This window comes from Salarias fasciatus, chromosome 19, assembly GCF_902148845.1.
Source record: "Salarias fasciatus chromosome 19, fSalaFa1.1, whole genome shotgun sequence".
In the NCBI taxonomy this organism is placed as follows: Eukaryota; Metazoa; Chordata; class Actinopteri; order Blenniiformes; family Blenniidae; genus Salarias; species Salarias fasciatus.
Window position 1 is genome coordinate 13,939,491 of NC_043763.1, and position 24,615 is coordinate 13,964,105.

Genomic DNA, 24,615 nt, shown 5'->3' on the forward strand with positions numbered 1-24,615 from the left:
TACAAATGCAAAGGCAACACAGGCATGTAGCCACGAGACTGTGGAGGTCTTTACTGTGTTGAATGTCCATGTTTTCTCTGTACAAGTATGGGTTTTCTCAGAGTACTCAAGTTTAATCCCACAATCAAATATCACACATCTGAGTCTTATTGGTGACTCTGTGATGACATGTCTTTGTGTTTGTCCTGTGATGAGGCAGTGATGTGTTCAGGTTCACTCTGCCTTCACCTACTGTGAGCTGAAATTATCTCCAGAACCCTCGGACCCTCCTAGAAGAGGTATGGATGAAAAAATTAAATAGAATCATTATCCAGTCAAGAATCCAGAAGTTTTAACTTATAGAAATGTCAATGTTTGGTGAAGAAATGCAAGACTGCGTGTTTTTCATGTTTGATATGTGTCACTATGACGTTCATTACCCATAAATTGATTGTGTGAGATATTGTACTACTTAAATGAGTGTAGGCATTAAAATAAGAGGGACCTGAAACGATTACACAATAAAAAGAGGAAAAATTGACAAAAGAGAGTGGTTTAATGTTTCTGTTTAGTGCTGGAAGGAAGAAAGCAGGGAAAAAAATCAGTGTTGACAACACTTCATGGGTGTTATGTGCATTCCTGCGCACTGCACGCTGTTGGCTCGAATCCCTGTCAATCACTTCACGGTGCCCCAAAGCCCCGCCCTCTTGGCTCGGAGCTGAGCTCTGATTGGCTCTCCGGTGGCCAGTCAGCGCGGAGGAGGCCGGACCTTTTGGCGCCTACAGTGGAGGAATCGAGCGTCCGCGAGCGCACACGGCGCAGAGGAGAGTACAGCGCGCGAGTCTCTGGAAGGAGATAACGGTTTCTTTTTGCCCCCTCTCCACTCAGACCACCAGAGCCGACCAAACCTGCATTCAGGGTTTTTTTTTTTTTTTTTTTTTTTACACTGTCTTCTGCTCTCACGGAGGAGGGAAGCGAGGGATTGGAGCCGCAAGTTTTTTTTTCCTTTTTTTTCTCTTCTTCTTTTAAAGAAAAAGAGGATTCTGTGTTTCGGTGGTTTGTTCTCCGCTCTCGCCGCAAAGATGATGGTCGGAGAGGTCGAAGTGAAGGAGCGACCGAGGCCGAGTCCCGACTATTTGATGCAATTATTAAACGAGAAGAAGCTCATGACCAGTTTGCCAAACCTCTGCGGCATCTTCACACACCTAGAGAGGCTTCTGGATGAAGGTAATGACGGCTTTAAAATTGATTTTTTTTTTTTTTTTTTTTTTACTCGGGTGGAGGTGGGTTTAGAAACGAAAGGGGGAACCCCGAGGAACGCGTGACCAGCACCGCAGCGCAGCAGCCACGGCGTCGGCTTCACCGACCGTCCCTCTGCTGCAGAACCGGCCGGACCCCCACCGGTTCTCCCGGTAGTGACGGGCGACGGCAACTTCCACTAAAAAACAAAGCCGATCCAGCCGCCCGTGTGTGAGTTTGCAAGGGGGATCGAGGGTCCTCGGAGTTTATGGCTGCGCCCCTGACTTTTCTCTGGCGACGAGATGAAAACTTTCTCCAAGTCAAGCTAGTTAAAGAAAAAAAATCACAACAACACTCAGTTCTTCTTACGTTTAAGAAAAAACCAACAACAATGACAAATGACTTCTAAGTGCACACTTTAGTGTGAAGTCGGGGGGTGTTGGTTGGTAAACGGGGCCTCGTCCCCACATGTTCCCCCAGCAGTTTAGCTCGGGTTAGCCACATTTTAGGCTAGCCAGCCTGGCTGTCTAAAACTCTCCAACCGAGCTGAAACCACGGCGGTAACTCGCCTCCGTGAGCTGTAAATGCTCCGAAATGTGTCTCTCACGAACCATAAAGGCGTGTTATAGTTATCTATGTGGTTGTCGTACCGGGGGTAGTGTTAGTTGTTGCCCAGCGGCCGAAGGCAGCAGCACGGAGGAATGTGGCTGCTTGTTGCCCAAACAATGGCCAGTGAGTTGGTGCTGGGAGGGGGGGTGCGAGGGGATTATTTCAACTTTCTCATCAAACCTGCCCCCGCTTTAGCTGCGTGTTTTATTTTGGGATTTATCTCGGAGCGATCTCAAATATGAGACATTTCCTTTCTTTGCTGCAGCACGTCGTGTTTTCACAACTAGCCAAGCTTTACGCCTCGTCGACGGCGCCTTCCGCACAGATTTCTCCTGCTTTGGATCTGCGCCCCCTCCCCTATGCTCTGTTTACTCCGACAAACCCCACTTCTTCACCCCCCCTTTATGTTGATAGTATCAATAACATAAGCTGATCTGAGCGGAAGGTTGCACCTCTGCTTTATGTAACTGAGCAGGGGACACTAGAGAGCGCCACAGCCCCCCTGGCAGACTGTCCCCACGCCGCGTTCATGGCAGGACTGGACACCATGATGGATAAAAAAAAAAAAAACCCAGAAAATAACCGTGGATAAAGTGGAGCCTGCTCCAGGCCTCAGAGGACACCAAGAGTTACACATACTTGGTAGTTTCGGTTGCATGTCCGGATGAGTAGACGCTCGAGTATGTAGTTGCTAAACCGGTCTGAAAAGATTTTCAGGCTTTCCGGATTGGTGATAAACAAAACTCCGAGTTTCCGCTTTACTCCGCAAGGAGAGCTGAAAGAATACGGAAACTAATTTAAATCCAATCAGTGTTACATTTAAATAGGCGATCTTGCTGGAGATACTCCAGCCTGCCCACCGAGGAATACAAATAGCGCAATCTCTCTTTAACAACATGATGCCTTTTTTTTCCTGCCCATATTTTCCCCTGTGTTGCAAGTTGAAGCAGTCATGCATCAATCATGGATTTTCTGGGATGCCTTTATTTCAGTACTTTCACACATCTCTGAGTGGTCCTGCAAGTGAAAACATGAATTTTTAACTGTATGCACACCATAAACACCCACAAAAATATCATCTGATATTTACTTTGAGTTATCCGACTTGTCCAAGCTTTAAGAACTACAAAATGCTGCTAATAGAAGTTTGATGAGCAATAAAATGTTTTTATTTGGTTTCCCTGTTACATTTTCAGTATGACTGCTTGTTTCTCGATTGGGCTCTCCCTGAAAAATCTGTGTCTAACAGAGTTATTTCAAGAAACTTGCACAGGGGTAATTCATACAGAACTGCAGCTGCTTTCTGCACCGTTGGAACTCATGGGGAATGTTCAGGAGTCTGTCTGGTCTGGCCGGTCTTGGAGCTTCGGTGCAGAACTCAGAGAGCAGATGAAATCTTTCCCCCTCTGGCTGCGACGCAGCCCTGAAGTCACACATGCGTGAGGTTTACAAGGGTTTCCACAGCACCAGCCCAAACTTTGTCCTGTCTGTCGAAGTTGCGTGTGTGTGAGATGAAATCCGCCCAGGCGCTGAGGAGGCCCGTCTGAGACTGAAAGGATTCCTGTTTTGGGGAATGTTTGGTTTTCTCTCTTTCTGGAAGGGGCGACGCTCTGATGTGATATTGAGGGTCAAACTCCTCTGGCGCAGCGTCCCTTAACTGGTGTAAACTGGCCCCACCTCGTCTGCTACAGTCCCGTCTGCAGGTTTTATGGATCTGAACAGAGGAAAGAAAACCGCGGCACTGCTCGGAATAACCCGCCCCTCCGGTCTAATACTTGTAAAGTGTTGGTTTTATTTAATGTGTTGCGTTTGGTGCTTTTGTGCCTTTTGAGTTTCTGCTATTCCAAAAATGTAGAATAGTCAGTTTAGATCGTTCAGGATAGTTGTGAATTTAGCGTTTTTCTTTTTCAGCGTTCGAGACAAACATCTGACTGCGACTTCTTTTCAGACAGGGCAGACTGCTGAAGGGAACATTCGTCTCGTACTATTATGGTGTGATCAAACAAGTTATTATGTGTGGTGTGTGTAGTTTGTTCCCCTCAGTGTGCATCTGCAGGAGACTTCTCAATCAGTTCTGTCTCCTTGAAAAGCGAGTGTCTCATCTGTCGATGTTCAGACCGAAGGAGAAACCCTTGTGTGGAAAGAAAGCGCCAAAACCAGAGAAAGTTAGGAACTGTCCAAATCTCTCAGCAAAGCTTTACATGTCATGTCTTCTGAGTCTGAAAAATTCCATTGCGCTCTTGATGCAATCGACAATTTCTTGGGGGAAAAAAAGAAAGGGGGGAAAACAGTGTTTGTAGATATTAAATGTGACTGAACATCCGAGCAGTCTGTCTTTGTCTGTGTAACTACTAAAAACAAAAAATGTAACTCGTTGCATGTGAAGACATTAAGCTCATTCTTTGTCCATCTCTCTGGAGGATACCCTCCCAACAGCTGCACGCCTCCCTCACCCACCCTGACGATTTTGTGCATGTCTACACAGCTGTTTCCAGGGCGGAAAGAAAGCCGACACCACCCAAGTGTGTGTCGGACTACTCCCACCCCACCTCCCAATATGTACGCTGTCCCTCAAGGTCACTCCGGCCGATTGACAGCCCCTTTTTGAAACCCACTTGCGTTGCAGTTGTTCGTCTCCCCGAGGTGACACCTGCTATGGAGCTTTTTCATTTCTCTTTACGATCTGCCTGCCAACAAGCTTCTTCAAATTGCTATATTTTCTCTTGGCAGGAGGAGACAGACCGTATAACATCTAGAGATGTAGCTCAGTAGTGGAAGTGCCGACAGTGTTGTGAGGTAGTAGAACAGAAGCGTTTTCTGTTCATACAAATTAGTGTTTTTAGTAAATGAATGTATTTTTTGGTGCTTTCATCATGGAGGATGTTTTTGTGGAAAAATTATATAACTGCTGGACAAATGCTTGTCTTGATATTTTTGAAAGCGACAGTCACAAAACATTCACATTACAATATGTTTATTTGAAGAAACCGCTTGAATAATAGAGCAAATAAGAAAAATAAAGAAGGATCAAGCCTTTTCAAGGTTCACTGCTCACCTGCAAACTTTTGATGAAACCCCAGAAAGGAAAAGCTTTTCATGACTCACCAGAAGATGGCAAACATTAGCTGCCTTGCCTTCATCCCGTGTGAAAAGACACGGCGGCAGTGAGGGAATTACCGAGGCGTTAGCACGACGGGAAAAACAATGTGCGCTTCATTGCAAGTGCTACTATTTTGTTATGGTTGCGCAGCTGCTGCTTGTGTTTTTCTGCATTGTGTTTACAGCGTGAAAACATAAGTTGTCGCTTTCTCTTGTCAGTTTTGCACATTTTGCCGTTGGGATGTGAACAACAATGGTTTTGATCCGGGCTTTGTTTAGAATTACCTGAAACTGCAAATTGTCCACGTAGTGATTTATCTTTTAGTCATATCACTCTGCCATCGATCACGACTGTTTTAGTGCTTTTTGTCTAAAAGGTTAAATGGCACGTTGTTCTTTCCTGTGGTGTTTTTCATGGCAAAACCAAGTTTTTTCACCCCATATACAGTTTTTTTTTCCTTGCCTCTGTGCGTTGTGATTTACCAGGACATTCCTGAGAACGCTGTCAGTGTTCGGGGGACAGACTGTCTGTTGGCCGCTGTGGTGCCTTTGTAGGGAACTGGTCCTTTGGGAACAGCTGTTTAGAGAACAGATTGTGATAAATTGGAAAGTGCTGGAAGTCTGCGTTGATTTTCTACCTGGTGCCCCGTGTTTCCGTCAGTCTTCCGCGCAGTCCCAGTTTTTCTTTCCCCGCACAGCTTTGTGTGATGTTACAGCCGCAGGTTGACCCTTGGCCGTCCTCAGCATTGGGTTAGACTTTCAGTAACCTCTGACATGCAATCAATTTTGTAGCTAACAAAATAGAGCACTGCTCGCAAAGTGAGATACTGCTCAGGGCTGTGAGGAAACACAGAAAACGGCTGAAGGGGAGGGAGGATTGGTGGTGTCAGGCCAAGACTGTTGTTGCAAGCAGAAACCTGTTATATCCCCCCATACCGCAACCCTCTCTCTTCTCCCCGCATTCTCTCCCAAAGCACCACTTATAAGCTGGAATTTAATTAACCAAGAGCCATTCTGTGAGCTGGTTTACTGAGCCGTCGCCACCAGTGAGAAAAGCAGCATCACAGGCATTGTGCTGTCTTTCTTTGTCTGCGTCTCTCTTGCCCTCCTGTGGTCTTTCTCTCTCTCTCTCTCTCAGGCTCTCCTCTCTGGTAATAAATTATGTGGTGGCACAAGTCTGACAGGGTGAGGTAGAAAGTTGGTAGCGGGACCCAGAGTTTACATCGCATGTCTTTGTTCTGACGGGGCTGAGCAGGGCTTCAATCCGGCAGCCCCACCGCAGTGTCGGGGGTCCCCCGGCCCCGCTCTGGCCCCAGCAATGCCACTCCCCTCGTGGATGCTGCATGATAAAGTCATCCAACGACAGCTCCGGGCTCTTATCTCAGGCCTCAATCCCGTGGGTGCTGGGGCCTCCTTATCACTTCTGCCTCCGCCTGGCCTCCTGTCTTCATGCCCTACCCCAACTGCCTGGCTGACTATCTGGTGCGCTGTCGCCAAGACTAAGTGTCTTCCCTTATATTACTGCAGGCTGTTAGACAACATATTGCTGGAGGCAGTTTATCTCTCCCCATTTTTTTCTCCCCCCTGAAGCTTGCAAAGCAGAGCAATTGCGTCAAAATGAACAGAAAACAGTGCAACCAGATGCACGGGGGGTTTCGGCGGTGTGGTTTGTGTTAAAACAGAAGTCATGGTTCAGTGTGTTTTACGAGCTGATGACAAGCAGGGTTAAAGCGGAAGATGTTTCAGGGGTTTTGTAATAATTGCATTACAACATCTTCTTGACATGGACCTCCCTGTTCATTAAATGGAGTTGCTTATTCCCTTTTCTGAACTCGTTGCTCCTCCCTCTGCTCCTGACCCCGGTTATTTCAGTGTGTTTTTCTCAGTTTTATTTTTCTCTCTCTTATGAAAAAAAGTATCTTTGGGAAGTTAGACAGGAAAGTATTATGAATAAGGCAAGTCACTGGTTTGTTTTTCCTTCAGACAGACAGAGAGCGGGAGAGAGAGAGAGAGAGAGAGAGAGAGGGTGGGGGAGGGATTTTGTTTTCTTTGCTGTGGTGACAAGCTGGTTTTTATTTTACCTTCTCCCACAGAGGTGGGCTTGACTCTCATTCCTCTTCTGATTAATTTACATTACATCACGAATCGTCTCTTATTCCTTTCTTCCATGACACATTTGTGAGGAGAAGCAGCTCACACAATATTTCTCGGTTTGGAGAAGTGAGGGCCCCACCCTGCTACATTCTTTGAGTGCTTCAAATAGCTCTCACACTCGCCTCTCGCATAGTATTCCCCTTATTGCCTGGCTCCTTCTCTTTCCTCTTGTTTTTACGTCTCTACGCTGTCACAGCGCATACAGCGACTGACAATGCGGCTTCTCAGGAATCCTACCAGCTACATTTTGTCCACATTTCCTGTTTTCTTCTCCATTTTTTTATCACTGGAAAAAAAAAAAAATGGCTGAATGCTCACTCTGTTCCTCGCTCGCTCGCCCACCAATCTGCATTCATTTTCTTTCTCCTTTCAGTGGAGGAATGGCAAGCAAGTGTTGGCAACCAGCTCAGGAATTTCACCAGGAGCACAGTCACAGCACTTAACCTCCAGCCTGGTGTTTGTTTTCCCCTCACACTCTCGTAGTGCATCTTAGCTCGACTTGAATGGGTCTCTCAGGAAAATGTAGTTTACTTTAAAAATCTGGAAGTGGGAGTAATACCTTTTGATTCAATTTCTTTATTGCCGCTAATAAGAAGCTCCTGCAATCAGATACTTGCAGTGTTTGCCAATATCTCATTCCATGACATACAAGCTCCTGTATCTGTAACTGGAGCGTTTATATGTGCGGTCTTTCCAAACCTTGTAGTTCGAAGGGGTTCATTAGCCCCGTCCTCTTTAATGCACCCGAGCATATTGGCCTACCTGTGGTTTGCATCCTGTGCCTCGTTTCTCCACCAATTGCTGGCACGCCGATGAATCGGAGATGAATAATTTACCTTTCTCTCAGTGGCCTGTATTGTTCCTGTGAAGCCTGGCGGGAGCAGGATGTGCTGCCACGAGCTTCCCTGAGGGCCGCAGAAGTGTGGTGGCAGCAGGTAGAGACTCCTCGTAGCTTTCTGACATCCAATATGAGCCACTGGGAACATTATCGGTGTCAGCTCTTTATCCAGAGATTTGGTATCTGATGCATCTTTTATTTATTTATTTTTTTACACCAACATCTTTCAGTTCTTCTGCCTCAAACAAAAAAAGAAAACTGATTTCCATACTAAAGAATTGTTTGTGTGTTGAACTTTCAGGCGTGAGGGTGGTGTTCACATTTGTTTTATTATTGTTAACGAGAACAGTCACTGTTTAACCAGCTTTGCTTATTAAATGCAGAACATGTTGTGGAAAGATGCCCCATTGTTTTTGTATGTGTTGGGCTGCCTGTCCTGAAATACTTCGCATTTATGCCTGAATATGTGAACATTGCTCTAAAGACTTTGGAAGTTTATTTTGAGACAGTAAAGCAGGATGGATGAATCTCATTTCAGGTGTGAAAAGAGAGTGAAATAATGACAATGGGGACGTCCTCAGAGCGGTTTTGCTGCAGGGCTTTAAGAAGTCTTTGTGTGAGAGTTTAGGATGTCGGGAAAAGAGCTTATTTTAGGATAACACATTAAGCTAATTGTTTCATCTCTCCTCAGTCATGCATAAAACCGTTTGCTTTCCTGTTCAACTCTTGATTTTTTTTTTTTTTTTGCATTGAGTGATTTCAGGTTGTCCAGGTGCAGATTTTCACAGTTCACAACGGCAATCATTGTTAATCCATATGTTTGTTTTTTTTTAAATCACGCAACGGATAATTTCCGACCGGAATAAGTTTCCAGTTGATCTGCAGAGTTATCATTTTACAGTTTGTGCAATGGGATCAACCTTTGTTGTTCTGTCTCCAAGACACTTTCCTCATCAGTCTTTTTTACAAATGGGATCGTTGTGATGAGGAGGACAGTGAATTGAAGATGTTGTGCCTTACTGCTTCAAATTCTTTGTAAAAGGGCTAACATGCCTAAAACAAACCTTTACAATTTGAGTGAAAATGTCGATACCTGAGCCCGTTGATGACAGCCGTTGTGGAATGACACCATATAAACTTAGATCACATCCTGGTAGATTGAGCATGACCTCGGTACAAAAGAGAAACATAAAAATCATATCGGTCAACCTTGCTTATGTCATATTGCGTCATTTTAGCGCACCCATTGGTCGCGTAAAGTTTTTTTTTTTTCTTCAAGGAAAGTCTGGCAATGATTTCTTTACAAAATAATCACAGATAAAATCCATTTTAAAATATTTTTATGGCTGTCTTGTTGCTCCTATCATTACCTAATTAATACCTTGTAATATTATATTAATTCTCTTTTATTTACATACTTTTTTGGTCTTGATATTTTACCTTTATGGGATTATATGCAGACTGCATCTATTGAGTTGGAAAGCTAAAAAGGTATTGGTCATGTGGGATCAATAATGTTGTGTGAACTCTGAACTCGAAAGCCTTGTCTGAAATTGCCTAATGTCTCAGTTGCTGTAAAGTAGTCCCCTGTCTCAGTGACATATGCTGCACAGTTGTGTTTTTTTTTTTTTTTTGTAAGAGTAGCCGTCTGCTCCACTGTGTTGGCTTGTGATGCAAAACATGGCTTGCGTAGCGTAATTTACACACGTGTGGCAGATCCAGTCCGTATCGATTGTTGGTAGCAGCATAGGATGAAGTCCGACTTGTGCAGCGGTTCGGTGCCTGTAATGTTTGTTCAGTGTTTTTCGCCGCTTGTCTGTTTGCGGTGAGGCTTAAGTCTATCTGTCCTTATCAGTGCCACGGTTGGGAGGAGATTACAGGGCAGAAACAATAGGTGGTTTTGTATGATTAGGTTTTAATTGATGAAACAAAGGGCCTCAGTAGCACCGTGTGTAACACAGGAAGGACTGTCTCGCGGAGCCAGGAAAGAATGTGTCGTCTACAGCAAAGGCTAAACGAGCACAAGTCCCGCTCAGTTGATTGATTGTATTCACCGAAAGAAAAAAAGAGAAAAGAAAGACGAGCGATGCAGCTGAGAGCGATGAGAGGATGGTGAGTGTGATGAAGAACAGTGGGGGGAGACAGAGGATTCCTATGTGCTGTGAATGAGGTCATCTGCTTGGTTATGAGGAAGGTTAGACCCCCCCCCCCCCCCCCCCCCCCCCCCCCCCACCCCCCCCCCCCCCCCCCCACCCCACTTGGCTCCACACGCTACCCCTCGTCTCTCGCTTCCTCCCCCTCAGCAAATGATCCACAATAGCTTTTTGTGCTTTAATGGGCCAGACGCACACACTGGGTCATTCCTATCAGTTCACGCTGAAGAATGCACACAAGTGGCGACTGTCAGCCCACAACAGTGTGGTGCATTTTGACTGTGTTTATCTGTCACTGGGTTATTTATCTTAGCTGTACAGTGATGTACATACCACAGCTTTTAAACGCTTGAATTTGGGGCGGACAAGCTTAAATACTATGTTTTTTGGGCTTTTGGTCATACTGCCGCTTTAAAAGTTGAATGATTATAGCTCAGACTTTTAGCATGTCTTTGTTTTTGTTGACAAGAGAAGCAATTTTCCTCATTGAACTTGTTGCTGCAAGTATTGTTTTGATAAAAAAAAAAAAAAGCGAACACTGAAATGTTACTACCAAGATTACTTTCTGTATATTTCTCTATCAATTGCAATTTAGCAAGAAGAATCCAATATAATTTCACTTTCTGGAGCTCGCTGCTTCATATTTGTAAAGAAAATACAACCATCAGCTGAATTTGATTGAGCGTAAGGAACGTGACACGTGCAAATCAATTTTCAGGTGAAGTAAAAGTTTTTGGTGCTGGCCAAAGTGTCGGTTTAACAAGTTCTTGTTAATCAGTTCACATTCATTCCTTAAATCGCTGCTGTGGCGTTACCAGCCAATGCTGGGTCATCTTGACGAAGGATATCCCACGCTGTATCCAAAAACAACAACGGCATTAACAGAGGCACGCTCCATCGACATCATTGCCTAAATTTCCGCGTCGACCCGTTGCTGCCTTTTCCCACTGAAGCCGGTTGGAGGCAAGCCGTTTAAAACCCAGGTCCCTTGCTGGGTCTATCGATCTGGGTTGAAATGCCAATTAAACCCTTTCCCACTGCTGTGACGACCTGATTATTAGCGGCTTTAAACGGGTTTTTTGGTCAGTGGGAAAGGGGTGTATGTTTGAGAGCCTCTCAAACGAAAATGCTTTGCTCACTGGATCACGGGACATCAAACTTCTGAAGTAGAGTTGGCAGACACCCCAGCTGAACTGTTGATTCCTCCCCACTCCCAAGTTTACATCTACCTTCCTAAGCCACCAACACTGTTGCACAGAAATGCATTTGTTTAATTTTTTTCAGATTATGGCCTTACATATAAAGTTTCATAATAGATGTGTGTGTTAAAGTAATCCATGATTTTTTTTTTTTTTTTAGTTAACCCGAGAGGAAAATAATTTGTTACTCTGCTCACTTTGTCTCAAATTTGCAACATCTCCAGAGGAGCATTGTTTCGCAATCGCTGTCAACACTGTTTGCAACAGCTAAACCATCCATATGCTCTCATATCAACAAAAACTCTCTCCTGATAAGCAGACTTTTTTAAGCTCTTCAATAAAGCTAAATCCTAATTTAGCAGCAGAGTTTTCACAAACAGAGAGAAGAAGTGCCAAAGAGAAAATACTGTAGTAGCGCGGCTCAGCTGCCGTCACATTTCCGACGTCCTCGCTCTGTCGTTCTCTTCTGTCTCGCACACGGTCTTACGGGAGTTGTGCCGAGAGTATTAACAGCTGTTGCATTAATGTGCACTATGGATATAGAAAAGCTTCATTCTCTCAAGCAGGTTAGAAAAAATATCTGTGATACAGGTGATTCCATAATTGTTTTTATTATAACCATAATGTGATAGCTTCAATTCACTGGCTCTGTAGTTTACAGGCAGATGTGATTACAATATACCACGACTGTGACATGCACGTCATACTGCCAGTAACAAACTTCTGCTGATGAGTCAGAAACTGTGCTCTCACTCCCTTCCTGAATATCTTACTTATTTTCACAAACCCTGGCCGTGCTTGATAACTGAACTCTGGAACAGTTCAATGTCACTGTGTAGTCCTCAGCTCACAAACTGTACTCAGATTGTTGTTGCATCTTCTATGCAGCACTTAATAGATACAGGAGAGTGGTGGTATTGAAATATCTTACCCAACTTACCCTCTTTTACCCACTTCTCTGAAGCCCCTTGACCAAAGCCCCTGACATTGAAGTTCAGTGATGATTGAGGACCATTGTCTGTGAAATGCTTAGATGGTGGTGTGTTGTTATCGTTCTGAATGAGATTACATCTCCTCCCGTCTGTCTGGTGCGTATAATTTCTTCCAGGACGTGTCGGGACAAGCTCACTGACGCAGAAACTTGACTTTGTTGTCATCCTTTGACTTTTGGATTAGATATATGTTTGAGATGGGGATGTTCCCTGTGACTAATTCCTGTGTTGACGTTGCAAAAAATTGAATTGAATAATTGTGGGACTTTCTGAACACTCAAGTATAATGTGTATTAAAAGCCCTTTGTGGCCTTAAGGATACACTTTGACCGTGATACAAGAATTTCATCCAGCTGGAAGCTGAATCGTTGTCATTGAGAGCAGCATCACCTACTCAGACTACCCAGAAGCCCAGCTTCTGGGTAAATGATGGCAGCAACACAAGCTACTGCTCCACATGGTCAACAGAATTTATATTTATTTTTTTCAGTTAAATAAAAGTATATATGCCACTCAGCCAAATTATAACAGGATACGTTTTCACTTCCAACCACATGGTTTTTAAAATTCTGCCTGAAAGCACTCTGTGAGCGCTGACTAGTGGCAGAAGACTGCATTATTTCCCTAGCATAGGTGGTGTTTAAGCTGAAGTCGGATGAATTGCTGCAGGGGGTGGAGGGTGTACAGGCACAGCATGGGAGGCAGGTGTGGCCCTGAGCGAGGTGCCAAGGTGCCAGCTGCCGTTGACACCTTAAGGTGAAGAATAGCCCGCCAGGAGATGGACTTGCTCCTGTCTGTCCCGTCTAATCCTTGTCTCCAGCCCACTGCACTGCCCTGGCTTCCCCTCTCCTCGTCTCGGCTTTCCACGAGAGTGTCTGTCTGACGTGAGTTTAGGCTGTTTGTGATGGGAGTTCTTCCTGCAACCTTATTTTTATTGAGTGTCTGACACTTTCGATGAACCAGACCTTAGTTCTATCTCTGCTCTCCTCCTCCCTCATCACGATGTGAAAACCTGTTCGGTCTGCTCCTCATATGCTCTCATAGACGCGCAGCTTTCTCTGATCTCTCCCTCTCTGTTTTTAACACGTACATGCATCCCACTCATCTGTTTATTTTATATTTTGATAATGTAGTGCTCTGGATGAGGTAGGATGCTGCAGTGTTTTCCAGTGGAGAAAATCGGTGCCTGTTCTCCCGAGGGAATGACTCATTTTTCCTGGCTTTGTCTTTATACCTATTTATTTTAGCAGAATGACTCTGTAGCTCCCGTCGCACTCTTTTCCCTCTGCCTCTCTGTTCCCCCCGTCTCATCTCCTGTTTCTTCAGATTTATGTCTCCGTCCACTCTCTGCTCCCATTTGTTTTTCTCTCTCGCAGCTTCCCTCGCCAGTCGTGTGCGACTATGTGTGGCGAAAATCCAGCCTTGGGGCTACATCGCCTCTTTCATGTGAGGACCAGCGGTGACATTAAAGGCCTGCAACGTGGTCTGTCGGTTTGCATCAGCCCAGCTCTGACTGTCTGCGCTCGGCACCCCAGTACGCTCTCGGCTCTGCGTTCACTCACTGCCAGGCTGGCGTGTCAGTCGGCAGAGAACAACATGACTGCTGTACCCGCCAGCCGTAATTGTTCACATGTATATGCGCTTGCAGATTTGTTAAGCCCTCGCACCCAAGCGCTTTGAGGGAGATCGATGTTTAAAGGCTTAAGTATAGTGGAAGCTTTGTTAATGACAGTTGAGTCAGCTTCTTTTTTTTTTTTTTTTGCTCCTCATCCCTCTCCATTTCCTCCCATTATGACACTGACCTAGTTGTTATGGAGCTTTCAACATGTTTGTTTTTGAAATGCTCTTGGAGCTACGTTCAGTATGGGCTGGCAGACAAAACAGATAAAAACCAATGATCTCCAGCACCAGACAAGCAGACCAAACAGAGACGTGTCGTCTTATGATCTTCAGATAAAGGAGGTCGGGAAGTCCGTTCCTTCTCATTTCTTTTGTGCCTGTCCTTCAAGATCAGCAGTCCTATTATGTGGAAAGGCAAACGAGGATTTTTTTTTCTGCATTTAAAATAATGCCTGTGTGTTCTTCATCAAGTTTGACTTTTGACTACCTAACACTTACACAGTCCGTTCCTCAATACTTGGCTCAAAAGAATCAAAGTTTTGGCAGAGGACCATGCATATCCACCCAGATATTTAACACATTTTTTCCCCCCTGCTTGTCTAATTTGTATTGTACAAGAGTAGGCGTTTGAAGTGGTAAGATTCAGATCCTGGAGGGAAAAAAAAAAGGCCCGTCAGGCTGTGCAGACAATGAAGAGCCGGCGCAAAGACACAACAGCAGCTGTGATGTGAGTCTGTGTGTTGTCACACCCAGGGACAGCGACTGAGTGGCTGTTGGACTGGAACTTAAGATGGTAGCTACAAGCCCCAGCAGGCCCTGCGCCTGGGGAAGAAACAAGCTGACACAGACGGACTAATACGCAGACTTTTTGACGTAACCTGTCTGTTTCCCTGCGTTCGGAGCTCTACGTCAGCAGACGTCGTGTTCAGGTTCAGTGTTGCATCTGCAAAGTTCACTTCAGTGTAGTGATGGTTAAACACCAGGTGAAGTTACAGCAGGTATTCCTTTGGGGGAGGAAAGATGAAAAGATTATTTGGAGAGTGTCGAAGCACCAGTGTCTCGGGTCAGGTATCACCTCGTGACTTTATGCGGGAGTGTTTGTGTTTTTTGCCTCACTGGTCTTCTACATTGAACGTACCAGTCCCTCAGACTTAGTTTTGACATCCTGTTGAATTGTTTTCCATTTTTCTGAAAGGTGTTTTAGTTGAGAATCATTAAATTGCCGCTCTATGTCCAGCAGAGCGGTTCAGGCTGACAACATAACATTTATAACGGTAGGAGTTAATAGTCAAATTGGATTGTCTGGAGCTGCTTTGATAAGTTAATTAATTGCATGATAATTATCACGCTATTCTTTTTTTTTTTTCCATTTTCAAACTAACATCTCCCGTTTAGTAAGGGTGAATATTTTCTGCTTCTATTGGTCCTATATGACAATAAACGAAATATCATTAGATGTTGGCTGCTCGTTGGAACTAAACGCAACATTTTTAGCCCCATCTTTTAGGGAAGACAAGCATTAAACATTTTAAACACTTGGTTAATCAACCAGTTGAGAAAATGGTCATGTTCAGTTGTTTATTTTAAGCTTTAATTTTCATCATCAAAGTGCTATTCTGAGTAGCAGTGTTTAACATTTTTGAATAATGGTGGTGTTACCCCCGCTGGGCAGACAGATGGTACCCTGCATACCTTCTCAGATGTGTTTCCATTTGTTGCCTCTCTGTATTGACCAGTCTTCTGTAAGTAACAAACCTCTCTCGTGTGTCATTGTTGCGCTTCAACTTTTCTCCGCAGACGGATGAAGAAACCAAAACATCACAGAAAGTGGTGCTAATTCATAGACCGTAAAACCAATTTAAAAGGCAGTCAACCCAAACTTTCTTCTGTCACTGTTATGTGGCATCGGTACCTATCATATAGTAATCCCTTCACTCATCCACATCCCAAGCATAGAATAAATGAGACTTTTTATTTGTTGACATTTTCAATTATGTACTTGTGGCAGGCTTCTGCTGCTCCCATCTGTTCTTTGCCAAAAATCAGTGTTCATGGTTGATGTAAGGATTTACCCAAGATTTGCAGTTAAAAAGGAATCTCTCTTTCTTATCCGTTCTCTCCTTAGCTGTTTGTTAGTGTTTGTATGTGATCATCTAAATGTAGCGCACCCCCATTCTTAACCATTTGTGATTGTATTATCCCTTCAGGAAGTGAATGTGAAGATTAGATCGCATACACACATAGCTGGATCTTTTTAAAACTAGTGTAAGGAGTGTGACAAATTGTCCTCCCTCTTCCCTACCATCCTCACCATTGGTTGTGTGCAGTGTGGTTTCCTTAGCTACAGGGGTGGGAACAGGAAGCAGAGTGCATGTTATCTTCTCCAGTCACATTGACAGTCGGAGCCTTTCCTTCCAGCTTCGTCCTCTCTCGTTTCCTCTTCTGACAGCTGGACCTTTCCTGCCATTGTTGCGTGACAGAGGGGCCAGCTGCGTGTACACACTGGAGAAATTTATTTAAGAACCGAAGAGCGGTTAGTGTTTGTAGATCCTCAAGAGTGGTGGGCTGGTGTTTCAAGTCTGTGGTTATTCTGCCGTACGTTGGTGCCGCTGTTCAGGAGTCGCTCTGGCCACTGACAGGATATGTCACTTTTCTTAAGTCCTTGCAAGTAGTGGACAAAGGAAAAAGGAGGGCCCTCAAGGCAAAGACCAGAGGACATCATTTCACTGCTAAAGTCTCCTTAAAATAGTTCCAGAAGTGACACAGACACACACATCCTATAAGCATGCTTCCTGACTGTTCATCCTGCTATTCTTCCCTCCTCTTATCTCATTTTCTCACATCTAGCTGAACTCAGAGCTTGCATCCTGTGCTTCATTTGGCAAGGCATCCTTTGCATTGTTTTAGGATGTTTGTGTCTGTGCAAGAGTGAAGGCCTGTTAGTAAGGCATGTCTGAGGCCTGAGAGAATAACATGGTTGTTTCCTGGTGCCCGTGTTGCCAGTGTATATTTAGGTGGTGTTGTGATAAAGTCACAGTTCAGATTGCACCGAATGAGAAATTTGATTGTTGTCATTAAACCCATAGAAAAGCTCACTGTGATCACGTTTGATTTGGTTCATCTGAATAATTGTATCAAGTTTGTGTGTATTTCTGTTAGTCCCTTGTCCAGAGTGTACCCAACCCTTTGCCCTGATAGTTATAAACTCCAGCTTTAGTCAAGCAAGGGTGAAAAGAAGGGGGGCTGTCTCTTCATTGACTTACAGCCGATTGTCAATACACCTTTAAGCTGTTGTACACGTTACTTTTTGTCTGTCAGTTCCTTTTCCACATGACCCATTGGCGTGTTTTAGTCTTTATTTTTATGCAAAAAATTTAAAATGATAGAGGCCAACTTATATTTATATATTTTTTTTTAATTTAGAAAATATATATTTTTAGTTTGATAATGTTTTTTGACCAATGCTGGAAATTGGTCAGTTATTGCAACCTTTGCATCCACAGATTTACTGTGATCAGTTAATCTGTGGATGTTTGTATTAACTAACACTTGGCTGTAGAGTTAAACGGGCTGAAGCAGAGGAGGGATTGAGCACTGCATGCTTTGAGCCTCACGTTGCTAAAAACAGTTGCCTTGTAAAAAACCACCAACTTTTTTTTTTTCTGCTTTGCCGTTCATGCTTGTTCTGATTCACGTGTCAGTTTTGACCACTGCCGTCATCATTCAGTTTTGTTGTTGCAAACTGTCACCTTAATGAATGCAGAAGGCTGTAGACATATCGGTACTGTACAACGGAAGGAAGACACACTCAGTCTCTCCACGTGTTGTTGATCAGTTTGAAGCTGTTTCTCTTTCTTTGACCAAGTATATCCTCTCAAATTTGTGAAGCCATTTTCAGCTCACCGTGCTTCTCTCTTAAAGCCGGCCTGTTAAATGACTATTGCTGTGGCTTCCAATTTAACGCTACATATCGCAGCCCCGTTCAGATGGCAAAAGCAGCAGTAAAATAGCCTATCTTTGCTGGGTGTTTTTTTTTCTTGTCAGAGGGAGCCTGAGTCTGCATTTGTGTGCATTAGGTTGGCTTTTTCAGCTGAGCCGGCGCATAGGGCTACTTTAAAAGGTGAACCGGGGAGAGAGGAAGTATTAGCTGAAAACTCATTTTTTCACAATCATGGAATAATTAGGAATAATATGAAAGTGCTCTGAGAAAGAGCTTTTAGCTTGCTGTTAACTACTACACTCACAGTCCCTGCTGCTTCCTCTCAGGGAAGTGTGTGTGCGTGTGTGTGTAGGAAAGTAAACTGTTTCTGAAGCTTCCCACCTTATTCTTTCGCCTCGGGGTGCCTTCCTCATGTGTAAATCTGAGATTGTGCATGCACGTACAAGTCTAAAAAAAAAAAAAAAAAAAAAAACCTCCCCCCACACAGTGAGTAATGAACTTTGGCCCCTTGCGGCAGCCATTAGGAATAAACCATTACGGTTGAGTATTGAGCTGGCCCTCCCCGTCAGCTTCACCTCACTCCACAGCAGACCCCACCGAGTGCACAAAACTGGCACTCCTATGGCTCATTGAGCTGCCAGCCCCCCCTCACACCGACAGACAGCCCCATAAAGCAGTTCCACATCATCAAATGTGATGATCCCTTTTTCTAATTTTAGATGGAGGTCCTAATAGCTCTGCAGATACTGTCTGCAGCACTCATTTCACTTTTAAGCTGGGGGCAGGGACAGTATAATGGTGAATGTGGGGAAGCACAGATTAATGTTCCAGCTCTTTTAAGGAATTATGGAAATGATTCACCCATTTTCTTTGAACCAAATCTGAAAGAACACGATCAAAACATATTTTTAGAAAACAAGAAGGGATACTTCTTCCACTGTGTACATTTAGTTTGATTAGTGTGTTTTACAGATGCTACCGGGAGATGTACCTCTCCCATTCTGATCAACGTGCTCCTGCTCACGCTCAATGATTTGATATGCAAATTGCATGTAGACCTGCCAAAGAATTGTATACATTTATATTGTTTTAAAGTCTGAGTGATGGTGGGCTGCCAGCTGTCACGATCGACAGTGAACATATCAATGTTAAGTAATTTTTAACTGATTTTCTTGTTTTCCTGTATCCTCAGGTTAAGATATTAAAGGGGCTGCATCATGCAAAATTCACTTTTTGTATGTTTTAACCTTGTTTTATAGTTATGTACTCACTAAAAACACCCCCAAAGCATTTTTTTCCTTCGTTTATGTGTGTTTGAGCTTTCCTCGTTTTTCTGCTGCTCAGAGAGGCAGCCCCTCCCGCACCCGTGAAAACGCTCTATTTCCCATGTTGACGTCACACGGAGAAGATGGCTCCCCTGAGCCCCCCTCCCGCAGGCCCTCGGCAATCAGCGTTGCCGCTTTTTCTAACTCCGATTACGGAGATAAACTTTAACCATCGTCTGAAAGTAACAATCAAGCAAGAGCAAGAGTCTGAAGGGTCTGCGCTTGGTGAGTTTCTAACAGGAAAAGACGTTTTCCCGTGTCTTTGCGTGTAGAGAAGCTAGAGCTAAAGAGGTAAAACTAGCCAGTGTATTTATTTTGAAGCGCTGATTGGTTGAAGTACGCTGTCGGTCAAAGTCCACAGGGGGAGAGGCGGGATTTTCAGTGAACCAGAGCGTTTTCTCTCCCAGGTTTCAGAATTAGCCCCAGAAAATCTTTTATTTCACACAAAATGACTTTTCCTTAGCGCCAAAAATAAACTATTACCATGTTAATGCCATTTCTAGGGTTTGGACTAGCTAAAAAAGCATGATACAGCCCCTTTAAATGCTAGTGACTTACTGACTAAAATAATGGATTTGACAAACATGCCTACAATCGTTGTACCTGTGACACCTACGATTTCAGCCTGTTTTGTTGTTATAACTCATTATTGAATTTACCTTGCATTCAGTTCCAAGTCCTTGTGTCCTCTTTTTGTTATGATTACTTCTGAGAAAATACAAAGAGTAAGGAATATCCTAATTTCCCTTGTGTTCAGCCTGGGTGCGTGTTCCTTTTTTTTTTATGTTCGCAACAGGAACATTCATATTGACATGAATGACTCTGGGAAATTGTTGTTTGTGTATTTAAAATTACGCATTAAAACAGAGCAGAATAACTCTAAAAGTGGTCTGTTATTTAACACAGCAGTCCCACAGATGCAGAGTAATCACCAGATGAAGTGTTAATGCAACTTCAGTAAATGGAATGTCACTACTTGATTTTTCAGATATGTGCTGATTCTTTTGAAAACTGCTGGTTTTTGGGACAACATTAATGCTGTTTTTTTTTGTTCTTGCCTTAAAAAAAAAACACTGTTGAACTGCCATCACAGCACATTGCATGACACTGTGCTTCTTGGACTCATGACAGTTTTTTGATGACTGTCTCACTGATTATCGAGCTGAACTGGCACCAGTGTTCCCTCTGGGGTCTCACTTATTTTGGCTTACTTTAGAGGTATTTTCCTTCGTTTTGGTGGGACAATCACTGCGCCTGTTTATCCACCGCTGCTGTTGTAGGAGTTAAGTGACAGTTACAGCTTGAATCAACATGCGACTTTTGTTGAGTCAAATGCAACCCAGCCTGTGTTCACTGTACAATTCACCGAACTGAAGAATTGTATTTGTCTTTTAAGTTCATGGAGCAGACTGAAGGAAAGTGTAATTCATAAGGTGTACAATCACCAGTTTTCTTTGAAACACCCTCTGGAGCGCACTTGTGATTTTCCGAGCACTTGGCAGGCCATGCCTCTTGGAGAGCAGCTCTTCCCTGACTTCAGGCGATCTCGGTTGTTTTCTCTTTGGGCAATGCCATATGTTGCACGGCTTTCTGTTCTTCCTCTTAGTGAAAATAGTCCATTTTGATTCGAGATCATACTGCATAAATTTTGGACCAATCATAGACCTGCCTGATGACGTTACATAACAGATAAGGATACGAGCACTCAAATGTATGCTCGACACTACATTTCACTCCTCAGTCCCTGTTTTTTCCCTGCAGTCTGCTTCTCTTCCTCCCCCCATCAGCTCTGCCTCTCCTTTGCTCCTTCCCTCATTTGTCTGCGCTGTCTGTTTGCTTTGTTTAATCACCAAACTAACGTGCTATGACACATTTTTATAGCGCACCGTCATCATTGCTGCCAGCAGCCACCAAAAGCCACATTCAGCCTGGCACTTCCTCCCCTTCCTGCGTGCAGTCACACTGACAGCCCCAGAAAACATTGCATTTGCCATTGGTTATGATTAATGGCTTTGCTGATTGCTGTTCTTGGCCATCACCACACCTACACACTCTGATTTTAGCATACATTTTCACAGAGGCTTCAGCCAGAATATGAGGGGAAATGACGGCAAACTTGTCAGTCTTTTTCACGTAAACTGGAATATAGAGATGCATCTGATTCACAGGGAGATTTGGTTCCTGCCGTCAGTTTCTCAATAAATTTAGTCAGAAAAGTTCTAACTTTTGCAATGGAAAATAATCTGAAAAGCAAATCTAGAATCACAAGTAGATATACTTTTGATTTCACAATACATGTTACTTAGCTTTTTTGTTTTTGCTGTTGTTGATGTTTTGCATGTATGCCCAATTCTCTGCTACTATTGAAGAAAGCCTTTTGGCTTTCGACTTCAGTATATTTTGAATAAGTTATTGTACATAACTGAAAGCGCTACAGGTTTAACAATGTCAGGGCTTTGCGTCAAGACTGCAATTTCACTCTAAAAGCTGCTTTCTTTCTTTCGTTATACGTTTGTCATCATCACAAAGTAATGCGTTGGTGGGCTGCTCTCGGCCCCGTTCACGCCACAGTGTTTCAAGCGAAAAAGAATTTGTTGGTGTTTTTGTTTCAGAAAAGCTTGGTTTACCCTGCTGCATTTGGAAAATCATGCCCGTTCACACAGAAAAGGCAAAAATGCTAAAAATGATGTTGTTGTCTTGTAGGGCAACTGGGATTTTGAGCCCAGGAGCCTAAAACTAAATATTTGGATGCCTAACCATGTGTACTTTTGGATTTTTGGTTGCCAGAATTGGGTTTGTTAGTTGCAGATGGCAGCTGTCTAAATCGAGGGCTCCTCAAAACGCAAAGAAAGTTTACTGTTTTCTCTTGAAAATGTTGTCATGTAAATGGAGCCTTTGAGATTTGATTACCTAGTATTTACCTTTTGTTTATTTCTTTGCCTCTGGTTTTCACATGAAGGAGCAGTAATCAATATGCAGTGTCAGTAATTGTGTCCCCTGCTGTAAAAGTAATTCATTAGTGAGGGAAAATACCTCTCCCATCATCCCTGCAGAGTACACACTGTTTAATTCACTTGATGCGATGCCTAATATGAGTTCATTTTGTCATTAAAGCTAGGAAAAGAGCATTTTAGCATGTTCACCTTTTACAAGCTGCAGCTTTCTTCCCTCTCAGTCATCAACACCAGATATGAAGCAGCAATGGAGGCTGAATTTTAGTGTCATGCAGAGCCGCTGTGTGTTTCTGTAATTTCAGTTTTTAGGCCGTCTTTGTGCCACCAGACTGCATGTGAAGCAGTGGCTAGCAATGCAAGCTAGAGGAGAGATCCAGCATGATTTCCTTCTTGTTTCCTGCCGTATTTGTTTAGCAGATTTTTCTCTGAGGCGGTTTTCCCTCCTCCTTCCGTGTGGAGTGTTATTTCTGTGGGTTCACTCTCTCAGGGGAGCCGTGCCTACAAACACATGGGCTCATTAGCGCATGTGTGTGGGTGTTCTTTAATGTTTGGTTGGATGTTTGTTTTTGAATGTGTTGTATGTGCTTGAAATTTGCACCGGAGCACCCGCACATTGGCAGTTCTATAGCTTAAAAACGGAGTGTGGACGCACCAGGTTGTTATCGATGATCACAGTGAAACATGCTGCTTTTCCATTCGGTAGTCGGCTTGGAAATAAACTGGGATTTTTGCACTCACAATGAGGATTTATATATTTTCTGCTGTCTCTGAGCTATGGTGTACACCTCAGAAAGAGATTGTGCTGCTCTAGCCCTCGTAAGCATATTTCGGGGAAGTTTGTATCGCCCATTCATCCCCTGTTTGGGTGAAAGACTAGCTCCTCTGTGCCTTGATTTGCTGCTCACCTGTGTGATGGATAGCCCTGTGTGTTAGTGAAAGTGTTTTATTGTATTTCATTGCTTGATTTCTTTTCTGTTTCCCACCTGTCTCTTGGAGAGCACAGTCCTGAAACCTTGTTATGCCAGTCGTTCATTTAGCGGCCTATCTGCTTAAAGACCTGACGCTGGAGCTGCTTCACCCAACCTGCCTCCAGGAAAATCCCTGACACGCAATACAAATCTCTCCCTCTGGCTGCAAACTGCACCGTCATTTCTTGTCTAGAGACGTTTAGACCCCCCCTCAGCCTGTGGGGGTCAGCGATTCTATCCACACCGTGTCAGGGTTAAGCAACTGTGAGGATCTGTCCCCACAGAATAAAAGTGAGATGTACGTTTCTTTTTTTTCTTTTTTTTTTCTAGGACTGTATTTTTCCACAGATGTACAATGTGAGAAAAGGAAGATTTCTTTCAAACTGGTCACAAACCAGAGCTACATTGGAAAAAGATAGTCGCAGCAGCATGGTCTGTATCGCCGTGGGAGTATTTCATTATCAGAGTTTGAGAGCTTCCAAAATATTCTGCGCCACAAGTTAAGCCCTGGCTTGTACAGTTCAACGATCTGGGTTTGTCACGAATGTATCTTCCAGATCCACAATTGTTTTTGTATTAAATCACCCATTTATGTGGTTGCTGTTGCGGATCTGCAGGGAAATCTTCAAAACCAAAATATATAGATATAATAAATATGAACATCGTTGAAAGATTGAGCCTGAGCAGCCGGGGAGTAAAAACGTTCCGTTCTGCTTCAGCTTAATTACAAAACTATTTGAATGTGAATGAACATTGTCATGAGAGGTTGCTCTCTGTATTTTGTGTTACTGTGTACGGTTACAACAATCTCATCCAGGAACCCTTGTGTGCAGTGGGTTATTACCTTCTCTTTATTAAAGGATAGCGTTGAGGGAATGACTTGCACCCCATGTGTTTTAGGCTCCAGTGTGATAGACGCACTTGCTTTTGTGAAACTAGTTATTGTGTCTGAAGTGGCCGTATGCAGCAACACAGTGTTGCCCTCATTGAATTAAAGTGTTAATCTCCAGCTGTCGTCTATTTCGGTGTTGCTGTTATTTGCTCGGAAACTAGTGTCGTGCATGAGACAGAATTTCTTTGGTACAGTGTGTTCTGTCTGCTTTGCATCTTGTTTCATTTAAGTTCTGCATGTGCACATACAGTTTGTGATTACCACAGAACATGCTGCAAAGCGTCCTCTCTGTTTGCCATCTGGAATCTGGTGATTTTAAACTGCAGTGAAATACTGAACACAGCGACATAACATTGGCATTAAAGCCTATTGATGTCGGTATTCTCCAGTGCAAGCTTTTAGGCGAGGATATATCAATACTCAGGCTGACTTTTTTGGCACAAATGAAGTACACAGTCCAATTTTAACTGGACTGATGGTGCGGCGTGCAGATTGGACTTTATGCACAAACATCAAAGGATTGTGGCCGTAAATCAACGATCGGGAAGTAAAAATAAGACAGAAGCATAAGGAAAGTTTTTGCCCATCACAAAGAGAGAGCGAGAGAGAGAGACAGCTGTGAGTTGACGATAAGACCCAGAAATGCATACGTTT

At 43.7% G+C, this 24,615-nt stretch overlaps 1 protein-coding gene across 6 annotated transcripts in view; it reads left to right on the plus strand.

Moving 5' to 3' along the window:
* The first annotated feature begins 777 nt into the window (after positions 1-777).
* The window catches only part of qkia (QKI, KH domain containing, RNA binding a), an 81,220-nt gene continuing 57,382 nt past the window's right edge, over positions 778-24,615 (plus strand). For all 6 annotated transcript variants that reach the window (XM_030116604.1, XM_030116607.1, XM_030116603.1 and 3 more), the window contains exon 1: positions 778-1,206. In XM_030116604.1, coding sequence (XP_029972464.1) covers positions 1,062-1,206 — 145 coding nt within the window. In that variant the 5' untranslated portion in view covers positions 778-1,061. The remainder of the gene's footprint in view (positions 1,207-24,615) is intronic.